General features: G+C 42.1%; 1 protein-coding gene across 1 annotated transcript in view; it reads right to left on the reverse strand.

Annotated features, from left to right (window-relative positions):
• Positions 1 to 9,371: 9,371 nt before the first annotated feature.
• The window catches only part of DPP10 (dipeptidyl peptidase like 10), a 324,986-nt gene continuing 309,457 nt past the window's right edge, over positions 9,372 to 24,900 (reverse strand). Inside the window, exons 20-26 of the mRNA XM_068139088.1 lie at positions 23,973 to 24,167; positions 22,444 to 22,498; positions 16,380 to 16,479; positions 14,922 to 14,980; positions 14,765 to 14,837; positions 11,501 to 11,574; positions 9,372 to 10,032 (exon numbers count right to left, since the gene is read on the reverse strand). Of these exons, the coding sequence (XP_067995189.1) occupies positions 9,895 to 10,032; positions 11,501 to 11,574; positions 14,765 to 14,837; positions 14,922 to 14,980; positions 16,380 to 16,479; positions 22,444 to 22,498; positions 23,973 to 24,167 (694 nt within the window). The 3' untranslated portion in view covers positions 9,372 to 9,894. The remainder of the gene's footprint in view (positions 10,033 to 11,500; positions 11,575 to 14,764; positions 14,838 to 14,921; positions 14,981 to 16,379; positions 16,480 to 22,443; positions 22,499 to 23,972; positions 24,168 to 24,900) is intronic.

A 24,900-nucleotide genomic window follows, 5' to 3' on the forward strand; every position in this document is an offset into this window, starting at 1 on the left:
CAGACAGTTCTGCTGTCTAAAGTATCACACATAAAAGATGCACTGCACTTTTCTCTGCCTTGCCAGCACCATGTTTCAAAAACTGCTTATATAAATTCTTGAACTGCTTATTGTAGCACATCTTTGTGGGCATTTCTGGAGGAGAAAGGAGAGGCTTCAGCAAGAAGATGCTCACCTCAGCAGAGGACCACACGACATGGACCTTCTCCTCCCACCACCATATGTAGAATGTTTTTATTTGTATAATGGCTATATAGAGGGAAATTGAAGAACTAAGTCACTGTCATCCATTGTGGAAAAGGATCAGGAACATGCAGGAGGTGGCACCTGAGGCTGCAATGTACCCTTGTTAGACAACAAAAGCCAAGTTATCTGCTGCTTCTGCCCATTACCCACTTTTGGCATGTGAAACAATGTTAACTGTAGGATAGTAATGACTTGGAAATATCTTCCATGAGCAATCCTGACTCATAGTTCCAGTTCCTATATATGAACAGAGATTTAGTTTATAAATGCTCTTAAGCAAAGCTTTGTTTAGTCTTTAAAAGACAAGAGTGGAATATTTCTGTTCAGGGTTGGCTCAGTCCAACTGTAGTTCTCTTTTACCACCCTTCAAATGCAATTTTTGAGGTTTTGACTTTTCACACACTCCACATGAAGGCTCCCTCCTGAACATGCACTAGTGCTTGTTTCATCTGGGCTGCGCTCCTCTCCTCATTTATTTGATACTTTGCCAACCAATAGTAAGTTGGATTTGTCATAGACCAGCTTGCAAGCAGAATCCTAATCTCTTCTGTTTTAAAACAAGAGTTGGGGATCAGGGGTCAGGAAACCCCCCCAAAACCTTCTGTTTTTCTTCAGGATCATTTTCATTTTAACTGCATTTCCTGGTATTTAAACTTTTATTAAAATCAGACTTGAAGGACTCCTGAATTTATTCCCTCCTTCAGTTTTGCCCTGTTTAGAATAAAAGGAAGATTTCTGCATTTGTAGAGTTGGACAGCCCCACCTATTGCATTTTAAATTACTACTACTTCACACACAGAGTTAAAATGTAAAAGTTGCCACATGTCTTAAGACTCAGAGAAAAAAAACCAACATAATTATTGAAAACATAAAATAGTATTAAAAATGAGGAAAAAATCCTAACTGATTGATGGTTAGAGAAGCAGCAACTCCCTCACAGCACTCTCCCTGCAGTTGTTTCTTAATGCAGGACAGAGTAGCGCTCATCCTGTGTGGTTTCCATCATAGTTTCTCTCCCTGCCAAGCACACAGTGAGTGGAGGACTGGAGTACTTGCCCTCCCCTATAATTAAGCACCATCACCTCCCAAACACTTCAGGCTCATGAGGACATTCTCAGATCCACTTCAGGAAACTTCACTCTCCCCTTTCTCCATTTGATGAACAGGATTTAACCACCCATCCTCTCCATAACAGCCCTATAGAGGCATAAGAGGATATCTGAGAACCAGCTTCCTCTTACCTCAAATATTGCCCCAAACTCTTCATTTTAAAAACTCCCTGTTTCCTAAGGACTAGCAGGGGAGGTGGCTCTCCTTTACACCAAGCATCTGCCTTTCTCTCCCTCCTTTGCCAAGGAGGTGACTGGGCTGCTGCTCCTCCCCACCATGGGTTCTCTTTAATGCCTTCTCTAGGGGCATAGGAAAGCAAGTCAACCATTAAGACTCTGACATAGCCTTCTTGTCAGAATTCATGTTGTGCAACTACATAGCACTAGAAGTGTTTGGCACTCAGCCTCACACATTTGGTCTCTGCTACAATTAATGAATACTCATTACCATACCAAAGGAATTAAATCATCTCATCCTATTCTCATTACATCATATTAAGATAGAGAAGAGTCTTGTCCTAATGTGTTTATGAACCACATTTCAATTCCTTCACTCAGGTTAAATAGCATCTTGCTCTGTTTTCTCACTCTGATGATGGCTCTTCATGAAGCACTGTGCCACTTGCTGCAATTAGCTGAATCTCCTGCTCTTCCAATTTGTTATTGCTGAGCTTGCATTCTGGGCTTTGATTTTTTTTTTTAGTAAAGAAAGTGTACTGATAGTCAGTTCAGATCCTTCTGGGAAAAATCTGACGACAACCTTGCTTCCAGCCCCATCTCAGAAACAAGTTCTTGAAACCAAAATTGGAGATCAAGCAAAGCTACACAATCTGACACACTCACAGTGCTTCATGTAGACTGAAAGTTCTGTCTAAACGAGTTTGCCACACTGCCTTTTGTCTTGCTGGACTCAGATTAGACTGCAAAATGGTTGTACTTGTTCCTTCATTTGTAGCCTTCAGCTTCTGAGGGTAATGTGCATTTTGCACGTGATGTTCTATAAAAGCTCCTTCAAATATTTCACTGGTATTCAAATTCTCTGTATTTCCACCAGTAATTCTTACAAAACCAGATAATCCCCTCTTCCTCTCTCCTGGTGCAGTACAATTTCCATTCCCATTTTAAAAGATTGTCAACCCATCAGCCCAACAGATGTAGAATAAACCAGGTTGGAAGAGACCTTCAAGCTCATTGCGTCCAACCTATCATCCAACACCACCTAATCAACTAAACCATGCAACCAAGCACCCTATCAAGTCTCCTCCTGAACACCTCCAGTGATGGTGACCCCACCACTTCCCCAGGCAGCCCATTCCAATGGGCAATCACTCTCTCTGTGTAGAACTTCCTCCTAACCTCCAGCTTAAACCTCCTCTGGTGCAACCTGAGACTGTGTCCTCTTGTTCTGGTGCTGGTTGCATGGGAGAAGAGACCAACCTCTGCCTGTCCACAACCTCCCTTCAGGTAGTTGTAGACAGCAATAAGGTCACCCCTGAGTCTCCTCTTCTCCAGGCTGAGCAACCCCAGCTTCCTCAGTCAATCCTCACAGGGCTTGTGTTCCAAGCCCCTCACCAACTTCGTTGCCCTTCTCTGGACATGCTCCAGCAAGTCAACATCCTTCCTAAACTGAGGAGCCCAGAAGTGGACACAGTACTGGAGGTGCGGCCTAACCTCAAGTAGTGTCTAGTACAACCCAAAAGGAGAAACAGTTAACTTGACAACATAAATAGCTGTAAATGCAACACTGTTTTACAAAACAGCAGCTCTCACCATAATGGCTTCATTAAAATGTGGACATATATTTAACTATTCCTGTCTTGTAATGATTATCTAAAATCTAAGAGACAAATTAAACATAGGACTAAAAATCCTTAAGAAGCCATGCAATTCATCATTATTTTGTGAAAATGCCTGCATGTTCGGGCTCTCCTGCTTCAGTTTGCAATTTTATTGAATCAAGCCTTGCTACATTTGTCTCTAAGGTTACTGGGATTTGTGGTATACGCTACATTGCATCATAGAGCAAGAGCTCTGAACAGAGCAACATACTGCAATGAAACCTCTCTGCTTGTCTCTTCCCAACACTCATATTTTTCAGCTCTCTCCCAATGGTGCTGAAAACTGTCTCAAGAATGCATCTTTCACATTGCTTGTCAAATATTTTTGCTGGGAAAAGGCTGACAGGTGCTGCTGCTGGAAAAAAAACAACAGTGAGCCTCTTCAGACTTGGTCTGCTCTTTTGTTATTATTTTGGAATAATTTGCTCATTTTATGAAAACAACCAGTTGCACAATATGCACAGAGATAAAATATTCTGTCTGTGCATATATTCCTTCCTTTCTTTCACGTTCCCTCCCCCTCCCCAGCATTTACAGACCCTGCTGGAGCTGTAATCTCTGCCAGTTGATCTCTCAGCTGGAAGCTGGTTAGGTCCATCACTGAGTGCCCTGCCTGAGCTCCCCAACCTTGGAGAATAGTGGAGTGACCACACTGCTCAATTATTTAACACCACCCCTACCCTCCCCCCAAAAAAAAAACCCCAAACCAAACCAAACAAACCCACAACAAAAACAACAACAAAAAGTTTCTTATTCCTGATGTAACAATTCCATGTTAATTGCATTCCTGTTCCAGTATTCTGAATCCCTACTGGATCCAGAATGGACTTTGATAGACTATAATCCTCTTTCACAGAGAGCTGTAAAGGTTCTGCACTGGGTGGAGGACAGGACCATCTCCCTATGTCCTATGTGAGCCTTCTGGACATCAGATCTCTGCCAGTATCTAAATTCTCTTAGAAACATTGCTGACAGCTGTACTCTGAGCTCACTTGTGACATAAAATACCTTTTAGCAGAAAACTTTCCTAAGGGAAAACTTCCTGAATATCTTCCTACCAGTTCAATTACATTCCTTCTGCTGGTTTTATCAATCAGAAGCTGCTTTTACAATTTTTAAACTCCCCCCGCCCCCCCTTTGATAATGAAATCTAAAAATGGGCTCTTAGCAATTTATGGGATATTTAAATTAAATAGAATTGTACACATCACCCATGTCCTCATGGGGTACAGACATTATTAAATCAATTTTGTTGTTGTGGAGTTAAACTAACATAAAGGTAGGATATTGGATTTCTAAAGTAATTATACAGGCAAGAACTCCAACCTGAAGTTTAATGGAAACTTTGGTCTGCATACACTCAGGTGGTTGAATTTCCTTAATTCTATCCAAATATCTGATCAGCTTAATCTAGCAGCATTATAATTGTCAGGCATTGGAAAAGAGACATTTATTTTACTTACCACTGCACATTTTGGTACTAGGTTGGTAGGAAGCATGTTGTGTTACCTCCCCGGTGAGTGAATCATCAACACTCGCCTTCCACCTACCTCCTTGAGGCCAAGCTCTTCCTCGACCTTCATGTATGAAATGCAGCAGATAGAAGTTTAACTAAATCCTTTCTTTGCTTTTCAAAGCTCCAGGTACCTTGGAAGTTGTAACTCTCCTTAGCCATATCCCATGAGTTCCCCACTCTCTGAAGCACTCTCTTGTTCAAAGGGGAAATACTAGGACCTTAACGGCACTGAAAGCTGTTACGCAGAAGATGCACCTGTTATCAATACCTGTGAGGTTCTTTCTTCCCCAGAGCCAACAGACTTGACAGCAATTGTTACTTGAAGTAAATATAAAATACTAAGACCAGTGAACCTTGCCTATGTTTTTTTTTTAGGCCTTGGGCCAGTCTTGCCATTGCTTCAGTTTCTTCAGCAGTATCTAATAAACCTGTAACGAGGGATGTTAGGGTGTACCTTGTATCCTCTGTGCTTTATAAAGGAGCCAACACTCAACACTCCCACGTTTCCAAGGAGAATCTTTGGCTTCAGATCAAATATGAGCTCTTCTGTCTTAAAAGGCACAATTCCTCAACTAAATGAACCTAACTGACTCCACACTCAAAATAAGTGCCAGAGCTGAGAGAAGAGAGGCAATCATCTTCATTTGCAGACATTGGTAGAACTACATATGCCAAAACCATAGGAACAATGAGCAGCTGGTTATAGCAAATTATGGCAGACATTGATCAAACCAGGTCCTAAGTAATTCTGTCCTCACTGCAAAAAGATTTCTAAAAAAAAGCAAATTTAAAATTAATCAGCTTTTCTTTGTACTTAATAATCTGAAGGAAATATTCCAATCACCATCTTTGTTACTCCTGATTTTGTAATACAATTGAAATTTCAACACGACCTACAGATTTCATAGATTTTTGCAAGTCCTAACAGCAGAAAAAGGAGAGAGGAAATCAAGAAGATAGAGATAAGATCTAGCAAGCAGTAAATGGATATGCTTATTCCCTAGCTTTCCATAAATTAAGACAACTAGTATAGAAAGTGTCATATTCTAAGGAAAGATGAATCAAACGGTAGCTTTTCAGACCTAAAATGTGATCACAGTGCTTAACAATGTGTAAAACACACACAAAAAAATCTACGCTTTTCGTGCCATTTGTGTGCAATGTGTACAAATTTCCCATCAACACTAGAGAACACAGAGACTAATTGAGTGATTGGTGTTAGTTATGTGTACAGAATCTAATAGCAATACTCAGCTGTGCTGTAAGTGGAAGAAATACTTGAATGAGCTAGCAAGAGTACAGAGAACCCTTGAATCAAATTCTTCAGTCTACCTAGGAACAAATCCTCCTGCAATACCTAAATTCAACACATAACAGCAAAATTTCAGTAAACCAACTGAAATCTGTCTGATGCTCACCTTTGTAGCCGCATCTTTATCACACACACAGAGTATAACTTATGTTGGAAAGGACCTCGAGGATCATCGAGTCCAACCTATCAACACAGACCCCATGACTAGACCATGGCACCAAGTGCCACGTCCAATCTCCTCTTGAACGCCTCCAGGGTTGATGACTCAACCACCTCCCTGGGCAACCCGTTCCAATGACGAATGACTCGCTCGGTGAAGAACTTCCTCCTCACCTCGAGTCTAAACCTCCCCTGGCGCAGCTTGAGACTGTGTCCCCTTCTTCTGGTGCTGGTTGCCTGGGAGAAGAGGCCAACCCCTTCCTGGCTACAACCACCCCTCAGGTAGTTGTAGAGGTCCATGAGGTCACCCCTGAGCCTCCTCTTCTCCAGGCTAAACAATCCCAGCTCCCTCAGCCTCTCCTCATAGGCCTTGTGTTCAAGGCCTCTCACCAGCCTTGTTGCCCTTCTCTGGACACGTTCAAGTGTTTCAATGTCCTTCTTAAACTGAGGGGCCCAGAACTGGACACAGTACTCAAGGTGTGGCCTAACCAAAGCAGAGTACAGGGGCACTATGACCTCCCTGCTCCTGCTGGCCACACTATTCCTAATGCAGGCCAGGATGCCATTGGCCCTCCTGGCCACCTGGGCACACTGCTGGCTCATATTCAGGCGGCTGTCGATCAGCACCCCCAGGTCCCTCTCTGTTTGGGAGCTCTCCAGCCACTCCGACCCCAGCCTGTATCTCTGCATGGGATTGCCGTAGCCAAAGTGCAGCACTCGGCACTTGGACTTGTTGAATGCCATCCCATTGGACTCTGCCCATCTGTCCAGTCGGTCGAGGTCCCTCTGCAGAGCCTTTCTACCCTCTAACTGACTAACATCTGCCCCTAACTTGGTGTCATCTGCAAACTTGCTGATGACTGACTCGACCCCCTCATCCAGATCATCAATGAAGATGTTGAAGAGGACGGGGCCAAGCACTGGTCCCTGGGGGACACCACTGGTGACTGGCCGCCAGCTGGATGTGGCACCGTTCACTACCGTTCACTATAAAACATACCTGTAGTTGTAGAACAGAGTGAGAAATATTGAAAACATAAAGAGCATACCACATTTCCGCACAGATAACCCACATTTCAGATAGCACACTTTGAAAACACTCTAGTCCTGGCAAAAGCACTCTTACAGAAGCCACGTTCCTCACGCCACCTTTATATTGAAGCAAATGGATCAATATTGGTGATGAAATGTTGGGGTAGGAAGCGTAGGGAATGGGGGCCTGAAACAGAGCTATGGGGAAAGGAGAAGACAAGGTTTCACAGATTTGGTATAGCATATTTCCAGAGCACATGTATAATCCTACTGCTGTTTGTTTTCTATTGCAGGTAACTAAAGGCTCTATATGTTTAATATAGCAAATCTGAGCACCCGGTGGCTGTCTGACAGCCAGCGGATATCGGGAAGAGTTACCCTTTTCACTTAGCCTCCACATGCTGAGTCTAAGTGGTATGCTCAGCGTGTGCACACAGCTTGTGCTTTCTTCATCTCTGCCTTTGTCTCAAATCAGGGCAAAAAGTTGCATTGACTACAACTGGATGAGGACCTAATTGACTGTGTTTGGTCAGGAAAAGCATCGGAATTGCCAGGTGAGCTTTTATTAAGTAGTGGGTGCAATTTATAAAACCACAATCTAGAAGGCCTAGCCAATAGAAGACTCTGAAATGTTGCTCCTCCAGAGAAAACAGGATTTGCACACCTTGTTGGAACTTTTCTCTTTTTGCTGCTGTTTTGTACGGCCTTACTGTAGTGCACATAGTAGCCTCCATACATATATACTGTACTTAGCCTATACATATGTACTCCATATTTACTATAAATACCACAAAGCAAAGCTGTACTTTGTGGCAACACCGGGACCCAAACGAGAGATACCATTACACATTGAAATTGTATTAAACTAATTGAAAAATAGTTCAACATTGCTAATAAAACAAGATAAATACTAAAACAGTAAAGACAGAGACTTTCCAGTGTTCCATAAACCCACACCTTTCAGACAAATCAATTAATTGCATCATAAAAGAAACGCTAGCTGTGAAAGAAAATATTCCGAAGGAAGCAATGAGTAAAAAGCTTCAGGTGATTTTTTTTTTTGATTACAATAAAAACAATTTCCATTCTTCATAAAATATGCAGAATTTTGCATCTTAAATAGCAGAGTTACCTTCAAAAAAATTACTTTCTTTTTAATCTTACAAGAAATTAAACCTTAATTGGGTAGGAAAGTATTTGGAATATATCCAGAAAGAAAAAAGATACTACACCTATTCTCATGTAAGTGGCACAGCATCTGTCAAGAGCTTTCACATACCTTCAGGAAGATATCTCAAATTAAGTCACCACAGTACTTGATTTCGGTGATCAGAGTTAATATTCTGCAAACCCAAACCACCTGCCTTGTTTATTCCATAGTTTCAATTTCTACTGCTGTAATTCACCTTGGCAACTAAATGGATGTACGAGGGGCTCACCCTCTGAATAAGTAATAAAATTTAACCTGGCAGGAGCTTCCTTTGCCTTGAATGAGAAACATTTCATCTCTGTGATGGTGTTGAAGCAAAATCCTTTTGCAAAGAGACTTAATGAGCAGCTCTGGAATAAAAACTAATGGTGTGTTCTGTCTATGTGGCCACCTCGACGAGCATTAGAGTTACATCTAAGAGCAACGGGAAGAGGAGGAAGATGCACTATACAAAATACGTCTTCATTTGAAGAGTAAAGTATTACTCAGTGGCATTATACATTGTTAATAAAGTTTCTTTATCTGAAACTATAATTTAATATTTATGTCTCTAATTTACATGTGACAAAGTAGCATATTCTAAAATCAGAGTGTAACCAGCAAACTATTAACTACTATAAACAATACCGAAACACAACTCAAATGTATTTTAAGCAAACAAATAGATACAGTTTGGACTGGGGAAAGATTTCAATTGCAGATGTTGTTTTAAATACAGCTGTTAATTATGTCTTGGGGGGAAAAAAAAACAGATTTGAGCCCAGAAAGATTTTCTGCCTAGGGAGTCCTGGGTATATACATAAAGACCAAGAGCACACTACCGAGAAGACCCTTATTGGTTACTAGTAGGTAGAGCAATAATAGTGAATGCTGAAATTGGGAAAAGAAACCATCTTCAGTATCAGTGATATATGATGCACTAGACAATATATCCCCTTTGAGCAGAAACTAGAGAAAATATCGTGCCCTTTATTATCTCTGTGGTTTCTTATGTGTAATAGAGAGCAAAAGAATTGCACTTATTGTAACGTTACAGTAGAGTGTTAGATTGCAGCTCACCTTTAAAAATATTAGTGGCCATAATACTTGTGATCGGTTGTGCATTATGCAAAGATGAATAAAGATGTGCATTTAACTTAAAAAACGAGCAACCACTTACAGAACCAACAGTGAGGCTTAACATAACAAACATGCACTAACCCTACACTTATGCAAAACTAAGTTCTTCCAGGAAACTGTAACCAACTGCTGACCTTCCACAAAGGTAAAGGTTTTGTCCCTTGGTAATATGTTTGGACTTGGTAGTTGAATTCCAGTTTATTAGCTCATCGTCTGTAAATGTGCTGCTCCACTGTGATATCCTTTAGCTGCCCTTGAGCTTCTGCAGAATCTGCACTCTTACAGTCACTTTTATTTAAGGTTTTATTGAGCCGCAAAGTAAGTCCCCTTCAGTACTACACAAATAAGCTTCCTTATTCATCCTCTTCAGGTTCCTGTGGTAAAATTGGCGTCTCCTCCTTTAAACAAGCACTGAAAAAACCAAGGATTGTGCTGTAAAGGTGATATTTGCTTTTCTCAGATGCAATGTTATGACCTTCATCCGGGTAGATCTGGCAGAGGAGAAAGGAAAAAAAGTAAACAGTTTTTAAAAGGCCTTCCAAATATTTAGGGCTCTAATTTTCTTTCTCTGATCTTCAAAATGTTTTAGATGACAACAGGATGATAGTATTTGTTTTAAGGCATCAAGAAAAGCTAATAAAACTCAAAGTAAAACTCATTCTCTTGGAATACAAACCCACATAAAACAACCACTGCAGTGGGATCTGCAGAAGTGAAAAAAAAAATTATATTCTCAGTCATTGTGCTTACAACAGTTTACTTAGCTGGCGTTTTCAATAGTGTCTAAGCATCCAAATCCCATTAACATCAATGAGGATTAATTACCTCATGCTTTTAGGGACCTCTCACTATTCCAGCTTCTAAGTGTTCAGTGAAAAACCTTTTTATTCGTATTTTTAACTACTTTCCTATCTTATCTAAAGCCCATCATCTCTCTCCTAGAGTGAACATTGGCATTTTTATCTCTCAATTCAAATTCCACTAGAAATTTCTCCCAAGTGAGGCTGAACAAAAAATGTGCAGGCTGAATGAAGAATTCCAGGCCACAGGGTTCAGATCAGGAGACTTGCAGTGGCCTGAGGCAAAAAGCTTCAGCTGCTTCCTCAAACTCAGGTTATCACCAGGTTGCATGAGAATGGTTCAGAAGAGCTCTTCTGAGATATTCCTGTCATTCCTCCTTCTTCCTCTCTTCACAGGCCTTCACATCACCTCAGCTGAAATCACAGGGACAGCTGGAACAGATCCTACCCCACTAAGATTTCACACAAAGTCCTTTTCCCATGTTGTCTCCTCTGCCCTGGTGTGAGCTCACATGCTTTTGTGGAAACTACAGGTTCACCTAAGCTTCAGTAAGGTTGAGGATTGCAATGTGCAATATCAGACATACGTGGAGCAGTGACCCAAAACCACAGAGTCTGAGATATTCAAGAATGTTTAACGCAATCAGAACCCTCAGCAGCAACATCCATGTATTCCATGGTGGGTCCCATGCAAGTCTGTACATTAGCAGCATGTCCTCTCCTCCTCACTTCAGCCTGTCCCTCACAGCACCCTCATCCTCCATAGGGCTGTGGTGAGACAGAACAGTGCTCTCACGTTTTAAGCTACCTTTTTATAAATGTAAACATTGAAAATAAGAGGAAATTAGTTTCATGCAAATCAATACTCTTTTTAGGCAAAATGGGACCACAGAGTGCATATGGACTTGAAAGCACTTTGCATAGTGTAGGACAAACGGGTGGGAAAAAGAAAGAGGAGAGAAGAGAAAGAATCCAGAAGAGTGACAAGAAGATGAGGTCTGTACTAACAGTATGAAAAATGAGGTTAAACAGAGCCTTAACTGCAAACTGAGGTAATACTAGGGCATTGTGGTAGGGAGGGTCCTTCTTGGAGAAGAAATAGCACCATGAGGTTAAATGTTGAACGATGTTTACATTAAATGCATATAAATGCACATACCTGCATAGTGTAATTAACTCCAGCTTTTATTAGATGTTTAATTAGTTCTGCTGAATGCTGGAAGTGGACTTTAGCTGCAAGATAACGTTTGGATATTAGAATAAAAATAAAACTGCACCAATATGAAATATTTATCTATTAAACAGCTTTGGCCAAAACCATTTCCAGTCTCTGCAATTAGGAGCTCTTAAGTTGACTACCTGCTCAGAAATGCACAGCCCTGTGAGTAACAGTGATGCAGGGCACAACAGCTGAGGTTCTAGAGAAGGAGCTGGATGCCCCAAGGGAAGCTGTGCTCTCCAGGCACTCCACAAGGACTCCTCTCTCTACACACACTGCATGTAGAGATTTACACATGTTGTGATAGTTTAGAAGTATGTAGAATCATTCTGCTCCAGCATCATGACAGTTTGTAATTGGTTACAGGAAAGCACACTGGATTTCCTCTGTCTTGCACAGGATTATTACAGCCCACACTACTCTAGGTAACGGACTTTCTGCAACATACCAGTAACGAGTGGTAAAACCAGGCAACTTTATTACCGTGTCCCAGCCCTGCAGAGCTTAGCCTGCAAGTGGGCTGGGTGGTGTTACTAGATGGGATATTAAGCAAGGGCAGCAAGCAATCAGAGTCCTAGTCTTGGGCACACTGAATTGCTCAGACACCTATCAGAGTCCCAATTCCCTCCAGTGCTGAGTTCACAGGGGTAGAAATTGCTGCTGCCTTTTACAATCAGCAAAGTCTGAGACCTTTATGCCTGCTCAGTCATGCAGTATATCTTCTCTGTCTCTCTCTCCCCTGCTCTTGGAAGAAACCCTGGACAGTGTTTTCACCCATCTGCTTACATTTGGGATCCATAACATAAGTTGGACAATTTATGCCGGGGTGGCAGGCTGATGGGTACCAGCCTTACTGTGCCAACTGTGCATATAGGCAGAGCAAGGTACTTATCCCTACAGACTGAGGAGTAAGAAACCTTATATTCCACATTCACCAGGAAAATTTCAGGGGAAGAAGTATGCATGTAAACCTCTAGAAAGAAGCTTGTTGCAGCACTGTAATTTGTGCCTGCATCAAAGTTTGCTCTTTAGACCTAGATCAGTTAAAGTTCAAAAACACATACTGCAGTAATCTGTAATTACAATTTATCTTTTGATTGATATCTTAGGTTTCTAGATACCTTATGTGTCAGAACTTACTCTGTTTTACCTATTCTCTGCCTTAAACTACTACTGAATGTATTGGTGCTACTAAAAGGGTGCCTATAGTTCAAGCTTCAGATGCTTTGGCACTACCCTGCAATTACAGTATCACAGTATCACTTAGGTTGGAAAGGACCTCGAGGATCATCGAGTCCAACCTGACACCACAGACCCCATGACTAGACCATGGCACCAAGTGCCACGTCCAATCTCCCCTTGAACGCCTCCAGGGTCGATGACTCAACCACCTCCCTGGGCAACCCATTCCAATGCCGAATGACTCGCTAGGTGAAGAACTTCCTCCTCACCTCGAGTCTGAACCTCCCCTGGCGCAGCTTCAGACTGTGTCCCCTTGTTCTGGTGCTGGTTGCCTGGGAGAAGAGGCCAACTCCCTCCTGGCTACAACCACCCTTCAGGTAGTTGTAGAGGGCAATAAGGTCACCCCTGAGCCTCCTCTTCTCCAGGCTAAACAATCCCAGCTCCCTCAGCCTCTCCTCATAGGGCTTGTGTTCAAGGCCTCTCACCAGCCTTGTTGCCCTTCTCTGGACACGCTCAAGTGTCTCAATGTCCTTCTTAAACTGAGGAGCCCAGAACTGGACACAGTACTCAAGGTGCGGCCTAACCAGAGCAGAGTACAGGGGCACTATGACCTCCCTGCTCCTGCTGGCCACACTATTCCTAATGCAGGCCAGAATGCTATTGGCCCTCCTGGCCACCTGAGCACACTGCTGGCTCATATTCAGGCGGCTGTCGATCAGCACCTCCAGGTCCCTCTCTGTCTGGGAGCTCTCCAGCAACTCCGACCCCAGCCTATAGCTCTGCATGGGATTGCCGTAGCCAAAGTGCAGCACTCAGCACTTGGACTTGTTGAATGCCATCCCATTGGACTCTGCCCATCTGTCCAGTCGGTCGAGGTCCCTCTGCAGAGCCTTTCTACCCTCTAACTGACTAACATCTGCCCCTAACTTTGTGTCATCTGCAAACTTGCTGATGACTGACTCTACCCCTTCATCCAGATCATCAACGAATATGTTGAAGAGGACAGGGCCCAGCACTGATCCCTGGGGGACACCACTGGTGACTGGCCTCCAGCTGGATGCGGCACCGTTCACGACCACTCTCTGGGCCCGGCCCTCCAGCCAGTTCCTAACCCAGCACAGAGTGTAGTGGTCCAAGCCACGGGCTGACAGCTTAGTCAGCAGTTTGCTGTGGGGGACGGTGTCAAAGGCCTTGCTGAAGTCTAGGTAGACCACATCCACAGGCCTCCCCACATCCACCAGGCGGGTCACCTGATCATAGAAAGAGATCAGGTTGGAGAGGCAGGATCTGCCCTTCCTGAATCCATGTTGGCTGGACCTGAGCCCTTGGCCATCCTTCAGGTGCGCAGTTATTGCTGCCAGGATAATCTGCTCCATCACTTTCCCTGGCACTGAGGTCAGGCTGACCGGCCTGTAGTTTCCAGGTTCCTCCATCCGACCCTTCTTGTGGATGGGGACCACATTGGCCAGTTTCCAGTCATCTGGGACCTCACCAGTGAGCCAGGACTGGAGGAAAATGATGGAGAGTGGCCTAGCTAGCACATCCGCCAGCTCTCTCAGCACCCTAGGATGGATCCCATCTGGTCCCATGGACTTGTGGATATCCAAGTGGCTCAGCAGGTCCCGAACTAACTCCTCATGGAGTGAAAAGTTTAACTTCTCGTGTGGTGCTGTACCAACTGTTCTGATAATTCTTTCTTCAATTGCAGAATCTCAGTGAATTTAAAATACCATTAAAAATGTATGTTGTTTTATTAATAATTCATAGAACACCTTTCACTAGCAAGACGGTGGTCTATGAGATTTAAACAAATTTGAACACACAGCACCTAAAAGGTGCAAACACTCAGCAAGGAAAAGCATCATGAGTTTAGAATCAGAAGTGACAACAACAACAACAAATCTTATCAGAGGGATAATAAAACTTAAAAAGGTACTTGCTAGTTATGTGCCTCATCAGTCTTTGAATGCCTGCCTGTTAGAATCTCTGACTCCAAATACAATTGTGTCTCTGAACACTTACCATCGGCTGTCCCATGAACTATTAGCAAATTTGCTTCTTTTAAACCATGAAGATTGTGTAATACACTGGATGCCTAGTAAACAAACACAGAGGTTTAAGTGAATTGCATTTTAAGGGCAAAATGGTCATTTTCAATTACTTGTTTATGCTAACATACCTGATAGGTATTTTCCTCTTTTGATGGAACACCAAGGTATCTTTCTGAAAACGCCGATGCTGTGAAAGTAAAAACGAAAAGTTTGTGAATTCATCAAAAAAAAAAACCCAACAAACAACACCTTGCAGCAGATCTGACCTAGAATCAGGAGGAGCTATTTAAGCCATGAAATCAACAAGATCCTAATTTACATGTACTATTTAAAACCATTTAAAAAAGGTTTCAAACCACCTCACAACCAAAACCAAGCTGTCACAAAACCCCCAAACTTAACTAACCAACCCAACAAAAAAGCCCAACAAAACAAACAACAGAATAACAACCCCCCCAACTCAAACCAAACCAACTAAACAAAGACCAAAGGAAAAACTAACAGACCATTAAAGTAACTTGCTCTGATTTCCTGTATATCAGAGTTCACAGATCACAATCTGTACCAGAAACTTCTCACACAGCACTAGATATCCTGTGGTTGAATGACCACATGGTTGGTATCATAAGGAATTCACCACTGACCATAACAGATTCAATCCTATTAAAAGTCTCGATTCAGGATGATACACCTGTAGGATTCTCAGAAAATGTGGGGCCTGAGTGACTTTCAGTGGGAAACTGGAAATACAACTTCTTTACCAAAGAAAAAGAAGTTACTGTATCTGTCATGTTTTGGTAAACAATCCCAATGTGAGCTGTCTCTTTATTTAAAGGAGAGAACAAGAGAGTGAAGTGAAATCTAGAGTAGAATAAAATTCACCAGGTTGGAAAAGACCTTTGAGATCATCGAGTCCAACCTATTATCCAGCACCATCTAATCAACTAAACCATGGCACCAAGCACCCCATCCAGTCTTCTTAAACACCTCCAGTGACAGTGACTCCACCACCTCCCTGGGCAGCATATTCCAATGGCCAATCACTCTTTCTGTGAAGAACTTCTTCCTAACATCCAGCCTAAACCTCCCCTGGTGCAGCTTGAGACTGTGTCCTCTTCTTCTGCTGCTGGCCACACGAGAGAAAACACCACCTGGCTGCAACCTCCCTTCAGGTAGTTGTAGACAGCAAGAAGGTCTCCCCTGAGCCTCCTCTTCTCCAGGCTAAGCAACCCCAGCTCCCTCAGCCTCTCCTCACACGGCTTGTGCTCCAAACCCCTCACCACCTTTGTTGCCCTTCTCTGGACACGTTCCAGCAACTCAGCATCTTTCCTAAACTGAGGAGCTCAGAACTGGACACAGTACTCAGAGTGTGGCCTAACCAGTGCTGAGTACAGGGGCACCTCCCTGCTCCTGCTTGCCACACTATTCCTGATACAGGCCAGGATGCCATTGGCCTTCTTGGCCACCTGGGCACATCTAGTTGATACTGTTATATTATCTGCCCTTAGTTAAAGTTAATAGTAGCTCTCAGAACTAAAGATATTTTGAATAGACTATCACACAGGCATAGAGCAGGGAATACTCACCATACAACCTCATATCTGTAATTGGTGCCACCACAGCTCCACACTTGAAAAGCCGTTCACTGGATTTCAAGATCATTGATGCAATGTAGCCACCATATCCCTAGAAATGGAAATGATGTTGTGATTGATGTTGATTATCTTTTTAGCAACAATCAAGTTAAAGGCCATTTTGTGAATCCAGTGGTATAATTTTACACTGTGTATTTACATCTGCAAGAATTCTTTTTAAAGTAAAAGTAAATCTATAATTAAGGATGAATAAAGATCTCATTTGATCTCATTTAAAGGTCATGACCCTTAAATTAGGCAATTAATACTAACAAGTGTGTTTCACTTTAAGCTCCAGAAATCCATTGCAGCAGACTAGCCCATAGTTAGAAAAAGGTTTGAAAATTACAGGAAGAAAAACAAACCCAATTTGATCATCAAAGGTAAGGCTTTTAGGAACACACAGTAGATGGGAATATTTGTACTCAGTTGTTAATATTATTAACGTAGATACTTGTTATTTATCAAGACATACTGAGCATTTTGCTGACAGGACAGAGTATGAGAATGGGTGAAACCTGTAAAATGATCACAGTAAGTCCTCCCTCTGACACTTGAACCTTCACAGATTGAATCCTATGGCTAATAAAAATATTGCTGCTACAACATTGTCAAGCATCCCAGAGAGGTACAGATCCTGCACTGTTTTGCAAAAACACAAGCTGTATGTAGCCACATTGTTCAATATTATGCTAATCTCTGGATGCCCTTTCTGGCCACAAAAGCATCAATCATGCTGCTTTGGTGCAAAGGAGACTGCAGAGATGGTATGAAGAAGCTGGGAGGGATGGGGCAGGAATGTGCCCCTACCACATTTATCTGCTGTTATAGCACATTAGGGCCATGAAAATGATCAGGAGGTTGGAGCACCTCTGCTACAATGGCAGGCTGAAGGAGCTGGGGTTGTTCAGCCTGGAGAAGAGAAGGCTCTGGGGAGACCTAATAACAACCTTCTAGTACCTGAAGGGGGCCTGTTTGCAAAGGCCTGTAGTGATGGAAGGAGGGACAATGGCTTCAAACTAGACAAGAGCAGATTTAGATCAGATGTTAGGAACATGTTCTTTATGAGGGTGGTGGAACACTGGAACAGGTTGCCCAGTGAGGTGGTTGAGGCCCCATCCCTGGACAGGGCTCTGGGTAACCTAATGTAGTTGAGGATGCCCCTGCTTGCTGCAAGGGGATTGGACTAGATGACCTTCAGAAGTCCCTTCCCACCCAGACCATTCTATGACTTCTATTCACCCTGCAAATCACAAATCATCATCAGGATGAATCATCTCTCCTGCAAAGCCTGTAATACACCTCCCTGGGAAAGAGTTGTGACACAAAGGAAGTTACAAGAGCATCACTTTGCATGAAAACATGAAAACTTAAACTTGAGACAACAGATTTCCCAGATATGACAGTGGCAATCCATATCTGTACAGCTATAATCATTCCTGACCCACAGAAAATGACATTCTGAATTGTGGAGTCTGAGATCAATTATTTTCTCATATGTTATGGGCTCTTCAAATTTCTCTGTTTGCCATTTTTGGTTTTCCTTCATCAGAGCTGGAAAATTGATTTTTTTTTTGCAGGGTTTTTTCATTATCGTTTTGTGTTTGGCACAACACATTTGAGGAAGAAGAAATTATCCTATGATAGAGGAAAGAAAAATGTAAAACACCAGCTAGGCCCAAAAAAAACAATACTATGTATCAAATGCTCATAGAGTTTTCAGCATGGACCTTGAATCTTGCCTGCTACTCTTCTGATGTCTAACTATTTAATGAATAGATTATTTCTGCAGGAGAATGGGAATATTTGAAAATCCTTTAATATTAGCTAAGGAAGATAAGCAAATAGGAGTATTTTCTGGAATTAACTTACAGTAAATGCAAATAAACCCACTAATGGAAATACAGAGTAAGACCTGGATTTTCAAAGGAATGTGAAGAACTGAATTATCCCTTTTCCACTGAAATGATCATAGAATCATAGAATCAATAAGGTTGGAAAAGACCTCAAGTATCATCAAGTCCAACCTGTCACCCAAGACCTTATGACTACTAAATCATGGCACCAAGTGCCATGTCCAATCCCCTCGTGAACACCTCCAGGGACAGTGACTCCACCTCCTCCAATGGCTAGCAACTCTCTCTGTGAAATTACAGCCCAGGAGGACAACAGCTGTCCAGAATTGTCCACGAGCAGAAGCAGATTCTATTTAAGAAAGAATTTCTGAGTGGGCACTGCTAACTTGTATAATTCAAAGAGTTTAAGAGAATAGCAACTTTCCTCTGCCCCAGGTTCTCTAGATTTGCTTTTGTTTAATATTCTGTTTGTGTCTTTCCCAGTAGCTCCACAGCACAATTTTAATCCTAGGATAGCTATTGCCAGCTTATTTATTATTTATGCCATGTATTCATTAAGAGCTTGGTTTGGTTCTCCTGGGAATGTCTGTCTTTGGTGCTTGTGCCCTTACTTCCAGCCAGGCTTTACAGGACAAAAAAAAACATTACACAATGAGACCACATTTTCAGAAGCGCTTCACAGTGACAATGGAGAAAACAGATCATATGTCCTGATGTAAGGATATATGGTATCTCAGCAGCTGGATTTCTGTGGTTACAGCTTAATTGCCATATTCTCAAGAAGCTGGCTGGCTGTGAAGGCGCAATTTATTTTGAAGCTCTCTTTTTCTCTTCCATGAATAAAAAGTAAAGTATGTGGAAACACAATTTGCTGTCTAAGAGTTCAGAAAGTCCCCAGGACTGTGTATCACTTGGGCGTGTACCACTCACAGAGGTAAGCAAGGTGACACTGGCAGATTGCCTGGCATTCAGGGGCAGATCTTTTGCACACTGTCTTTCTGAACAGCCTTGTTACTCTTGTGCCTAGTTCACAGTACCGATTGCGGCAAGGATTTTATTTCTCTATAGTTGTGAAACCTCTTAAAGAGCTCCCTCACAGTGTGCAGGAGTACGGCTTTATGAGATGAACATTGAGCAAATTCAAAGTCATCTTATTTTCGAGCAAAGTGCATATTCTATTTCCATGAGTAAGCCAAACTTAAGGCATCTAAAGAAAAAACCCCAACATCCTATCACGATACTGTACATAGTAAAAAGGAAATTCTTTTAAAAGATTTTTAAATAATGACACCAGTAGTGTGGAGGAAAATACAGGAAGCCACTAAGTAGATTTTGTTTTCCTGATTCTAAAATTTATTTTTAAATTTAATGAAATTTTGTTTGACAGCAGAAAGCAACTCTTGAGAGATTAATTTGGAAAGCGTGAATTTCCCTGAACTCAAGGCAATGTTGAAGCTTATAGAATTTCATAGAATCAGTCAGGGTTGGAAGGGACCACAAGGATCATCTAATTCCAACCCCACTGCCATGGGCAGGGACACCCCACACTAGATCAGGCTGGCCAGAACCTCATCCAGCCTGCTCTTAAACACCTCCAGGGATGGGGCCTCAACCACCTCCCCGGACAACCCATTCCAGGGCTACACCACTCTCATGGTGAAGAACTTCTTCCTCACATCCAGCCTGAATCTCCCCACCTCCAGCTTCATTCCATTCCCCCTAGTCCTATCACTACCTGAGATCCTGAGAAGTCCTTCCCCAGCCTTCCTGTAGGCCCCCTTCAGATACTGAAGGCCACAATTAGGTCACCTCGGAGCCTTCTCTTCTGCAGACTGAACAACCCCAACTCTTTCAGTCTGTCCTGACAGGAGAGGTGCTCCAGCCCTCTGATCATCCTTGTGGCCCAGGATTTGCACTTGACATTCTCACATTTCCACTATACATTGTTCATTCTTCCAGAAAATCAGTGCAGGGACATCATCATCAACAACATTTTGTGAAATAAAAAATATTTTTGGTGCAACTTTTGGCAGCTGTAAATGTAAAACGTGCATGTAAAACTGTGGTTACATCTATGCTCTGCAGTAACTCTCTCATCCTGTCACTGCTAATAAATAAGGTACTGTTGAAACTCCTACAGAAAACCAGTTAGAAATTTTCAAGCAGTAACAAAAACAATTTCTGAAGTCACAAACACCTGAGCAATTTTGGGTGTCCAGTTCTGGTCCCCCTGGGGTATAAGAAAGATGTTGAATTGCTCAAATGTGTCCAGAGAAGGCAACAAAGCTGGGGAGGGGTTTGGAGCACAAGCCCTATGGGGAGAGGCTGAGGGAGCTGGAGATGTTTAGCCTGGAGAAGAGGAGGTTCAGGGGAGACCATATTGCAGTCTACAACTACCTGAAGGGAGGTTGTAGCCAGGTGGGGGTTGGCTTCTTCTCCCAGGCAACCAGCAACAGAGCAAGAGGACACAGTCTCAAGCTGTGCAAGGGGAGGGTTAGGCTGGATGTTAGGAAGAAGTTCTTCACAGAAAGAGTGATTGGCCATTGGAATGGGCTGCCCAGGGAGAAGGTGGAGTCACCATTGCTGGAAGCATTTAAGAAGAGACCAGGCACTTAGTACCATGGTTTGGTTGATTAGATGGCGTTGGGTGATAGCACACGATGATCTCAAAGGTCTTTTCCAACCTGGTTAATCCTGTATTTTGTATTTTGGCCAACTATTTTCTACTCAGTGATTGAATTTCAGAAATTACATTTTCAGTTTCTATTGGGAAGGGGAGATTGGGAAAAATAGATGCTTCTATGCACAGTACTTTACTACACATTGGCAACAGGCAATAAAACCTGAATTGAAATGTGTCCCATGATCATTTGGTGGATGGAATCAGTTCTTGCTTGTACATACTCAGCTGGAAAATCTGACTGCTGCTCTGCAAATCCAATACTGGCCTTGGTGCTACGAAAATTCTTGCAATGACAGTTTCTTCAGCTCAAATCTTTGAGAGGGTCACATCCACATGGAACACCATAACAGTCACAAACACAGTCTACAAAATGTTACCATGCAGGAGGTAAAAATATCCTCTTCTCACGTTCAGACAGACAGGTAAAATGCTTTGCCCAAGGCCATGCAGCAAGTCAGCAGCAAAGTGCAGATGGGTACTAAGGGGTTTTATAGTAGAACACATGCTGCTTTTGTAACTGATAACTGGGAGATTCATCTAGGTATTTGAACACGGTTTCTCATTGCTTTGAAGTCAAAGACACACAGTGTCTTCATTTTTATGAAAAATTACCTTTTTAAAGAAGGTTGTAGACACCAGCTCACAGAGGAAGCAGCAGTTATGTGGTATTTCCCATTGCTGCTTTCTAACAGACATCACTGAAATGCTGTGCAGTTTGTTACTAAAGGTTAAGCCTTCGCATTGTTCTCTCATTCTTGGGGCAATGCCTCACTGGCACACACACTGAAGCCTGCTGACATAATAGCAAAGGCCAGACTACTAGGTGGTGCAAAAAGGAAGTTGTTGACAGTACCACAGGGCTATTCCTCGGCTAACTTCAAGGGTCAGTAAACATTCAGATATAAAAGTATATCTATATATATATTCTATATATAAAAGGATGTTGGCAATTGTTGTAGGGGAGCTTATCAATGTCTCCAAATATCCAAGGGGTAGGTGTCAAGATGAAGGTGCCTGTTTCTCTTTGGTGGTGCCCAGTGATAGGGTAAGGAACAATGGGTACAAGCTAGAACACAGGAGATTCCACCTCAATACAAAGAGACATTTCTGTACAGTGAGTGTGACAGAGCACTGGAACAGGCTACCCAGGGAGATTGTGGATTCTCCTTCTCCAGAGACTTTCAAAACCTGCCTGGATGCATTCCTGTGTTGCCTGCCCTAGGTGATCCTGATTTGGCAGTGGGGTTGGACTCAATAAACTCTGGGGGTCTCTTCCAACCCCTAACATTCTGTGATTCTGTAATTTAACTGGAGACAAAATGTAAGAGAGCAAGAAACAGCAAACTATTGAAGTTTTCCCCCTCTCTTTTAGTAAGTGAAATAGTCTTACAAAAAATAGTTAAATATACTTATTTATGAACTGATATTGTTTTCCTAAATTATCATGATGATACATCCTGCTATATTTGCACATTACCTTTCCAAATATACTCAGTCTCCTAGGATCAATGAATGGCTGTTTCAATAGTGATCTGAAAGAGAAAAAAAAATACATTTTTTTTCTTTGTCAGTGTAAAATGATGAATTATACTTACTGAACCTGATATGTATAACAAATCCTTACTGTACGAGCACATTTCTCTACATGCACATCAGGTGGATGAACAAATAAAAGTATTATTGCACTGGGAAATGCGATTTGCTTTCTAATTCCTCCTCTATATGGCAGTTAGTGTTGGGCTTATCTCATCTAACTCAAGATATGTGAATCTGAGCATCTTGAGTAAATTGTCCATTTACATCTGCTCTTCATTTAAAGGACAGAAGAGAGACACCCCCAAAGAGCTATTCCTTCCCACCAATGTTGGAAACCTCTCCCAGTCTGAGGAGAATCACCCTTCAGAACTGCCAGGATTTTCCACTAACTAGAGCTTAGATGACTGGCTTTGACCAGGTACCTAGTATTCAGACAGCTAAAGGAAGGTGAGGCCAATGCAACTTCTTGATTCTAGAAAATGATCCAAGTAATTAAGTCTCTCATCAAGGCCATTAATCAGCAACAGTAAATTTTATACAGAAAAGACAGAATTACCTGAGGGCAAAATCCAACTCTTTTTGAGGAGACAAAACCAGAAGCAGTACCTCCTCTCAGTCAAGGGCACCCTCTCCTTTTCCCACACAATGCATCCAAAAAAGGAGTCCAGGTGTTATGGAACCTCAGACACCTTAATATTTGAGCAGGGAGCTGTTCTCACAGCACAGCATATGGCCTGCCCATTCCTGACCAACAAGAACACTAGGAACCCAGGTATGTTATATTAGAGAGAGCTGCCTACTCATGCAATGGCTGAGGCATCAACCTCTTTCATAAGAAGAAAAAAAACCCAAAACATATCTGCCTTAAAATCTGTCTTTTCATGAGAATCCCCAGAAACATCCATCCAGACCTTGATATTAGCCAGTTTAACATGTGCACCCTGAATAAAGAGTGCTGTCAAAGCCCTGTGTGATTATGCCACTGAGGAAAACGACTCTCTTTCTACAGCTGGTGGATTTTATCAGTCTAAGGAAGACAATGCAAATGGTGTAATTTACACCACTATAACTCCACTTACTTCATACAATTACTTTAGAATTCTGTGGCAGAAATGAGAGCAGTAACCTATGGCATAGGCCTAAAACACTGTAACACAAATACACCTAAACATTAAGGTGCACTGCAAGATGTTTTCCTATGAATACAAATACGAGTTAGCACATTGAAATTGCACACAGAAGGAGAGCTTTATCAGAGAAGCACCAACACAAAAAGCAAATGTCTCTTTGAGCTTTCATTTGCTGTTTCTTAATTGAATGATTATTGTTTCAAAATCTGCCACTGCATTAGAAATAAACATTAACAGTATTTGCCATACAAACACAACATTCTGGGCAGACTCAGTTAAAAATGCTCACTCATCAAGGTGGAAGAAAGGTAAAAGAGAAGGAAAATTCACACATACGTACTCTACAGCTGCTAGCTGGTCCTTCACTTCCACTGATCCTAAGCTTCGGTGGACCTCCTGTAGAATCTTAAGGCCTTGAAATCCACTCCCTCTGCCATCAAATCGAGCTACGATGACATTATCAGAGTTGACAAGCACTGAGTCCCAGTCAATGTGAAACTTATCTGTAACCAACTGGCTGCCTGGAGCTTCATCACTGCAAATACCAACACACCAGACACAAACGAAGACTATTGACAATGTGATGCACTTTGCCATTCTCCAATATTTTATTTAGCCTAGATGGCAGAGTTCAGTCGGTTATGCAATCCTGCTGAATTATTGCCACTTCCATCAATACCATCACATTAGCTAGTGCTGATATTCCTCCAGTAGTAGTAAGCAAAATGAATTCTTTTATCTTTACAACCACTATGTTGCAGTGTTGCCAATATCTGAATATACTTTATAGGAAGAAACAGAAAACTAAAGCCTGTAGTGCTGCTTAGAGGTTAATAAAGTGAGAAAGAAAATAAGATAATCACTAATGGCTAGCTCAGTCTGGAGAGGGCTCAGGCAAAATTTGTGAAGTCACACTAAAGAGGCAAAAAGGAAAATTTCTTTCAGCACTCTGTTCATGATTCTGTAGGATATACAATACTATTAAGAAGAATGTCATCTTAGCAAACAAAAATAATTGCATTATTGTATCCTTCAATGGATCTCTTGAAATAAGGTACAGAGAAGGCTAAAGTACGCACTGGAGAAAATTACATTTTCTCCATCCAAATTCATAGCCAGAAACGAATGCATAAAGGAGTGATAAGTTTATTTTATGACTGTAAGGGAAAAAAAGAGAAAGTGGTTTGCAGCAGCAAAAGTGGAATAGAATAGGAGAATACATTTTCGAGAGGAACAATAAGCATTTTCTATTGAAGCCAAACATAGTA

This window comes from Melanerpes formicivorus, unplaced genomic scaffold, assembly GCF_026170545.1.
Source record: "Melanerpes formicivorus ecotype bairdi unplaced genomic scaffold, bMelFor1.0.p_v2 SCAF_5, whole genome shotgun sequence".
Taxonomy (NCBI): Eukaryota; Metazoa; Chordata; class Aves; order Piciformes; family Picidae; genus Melanerpes; species Melanerpes formicivorus.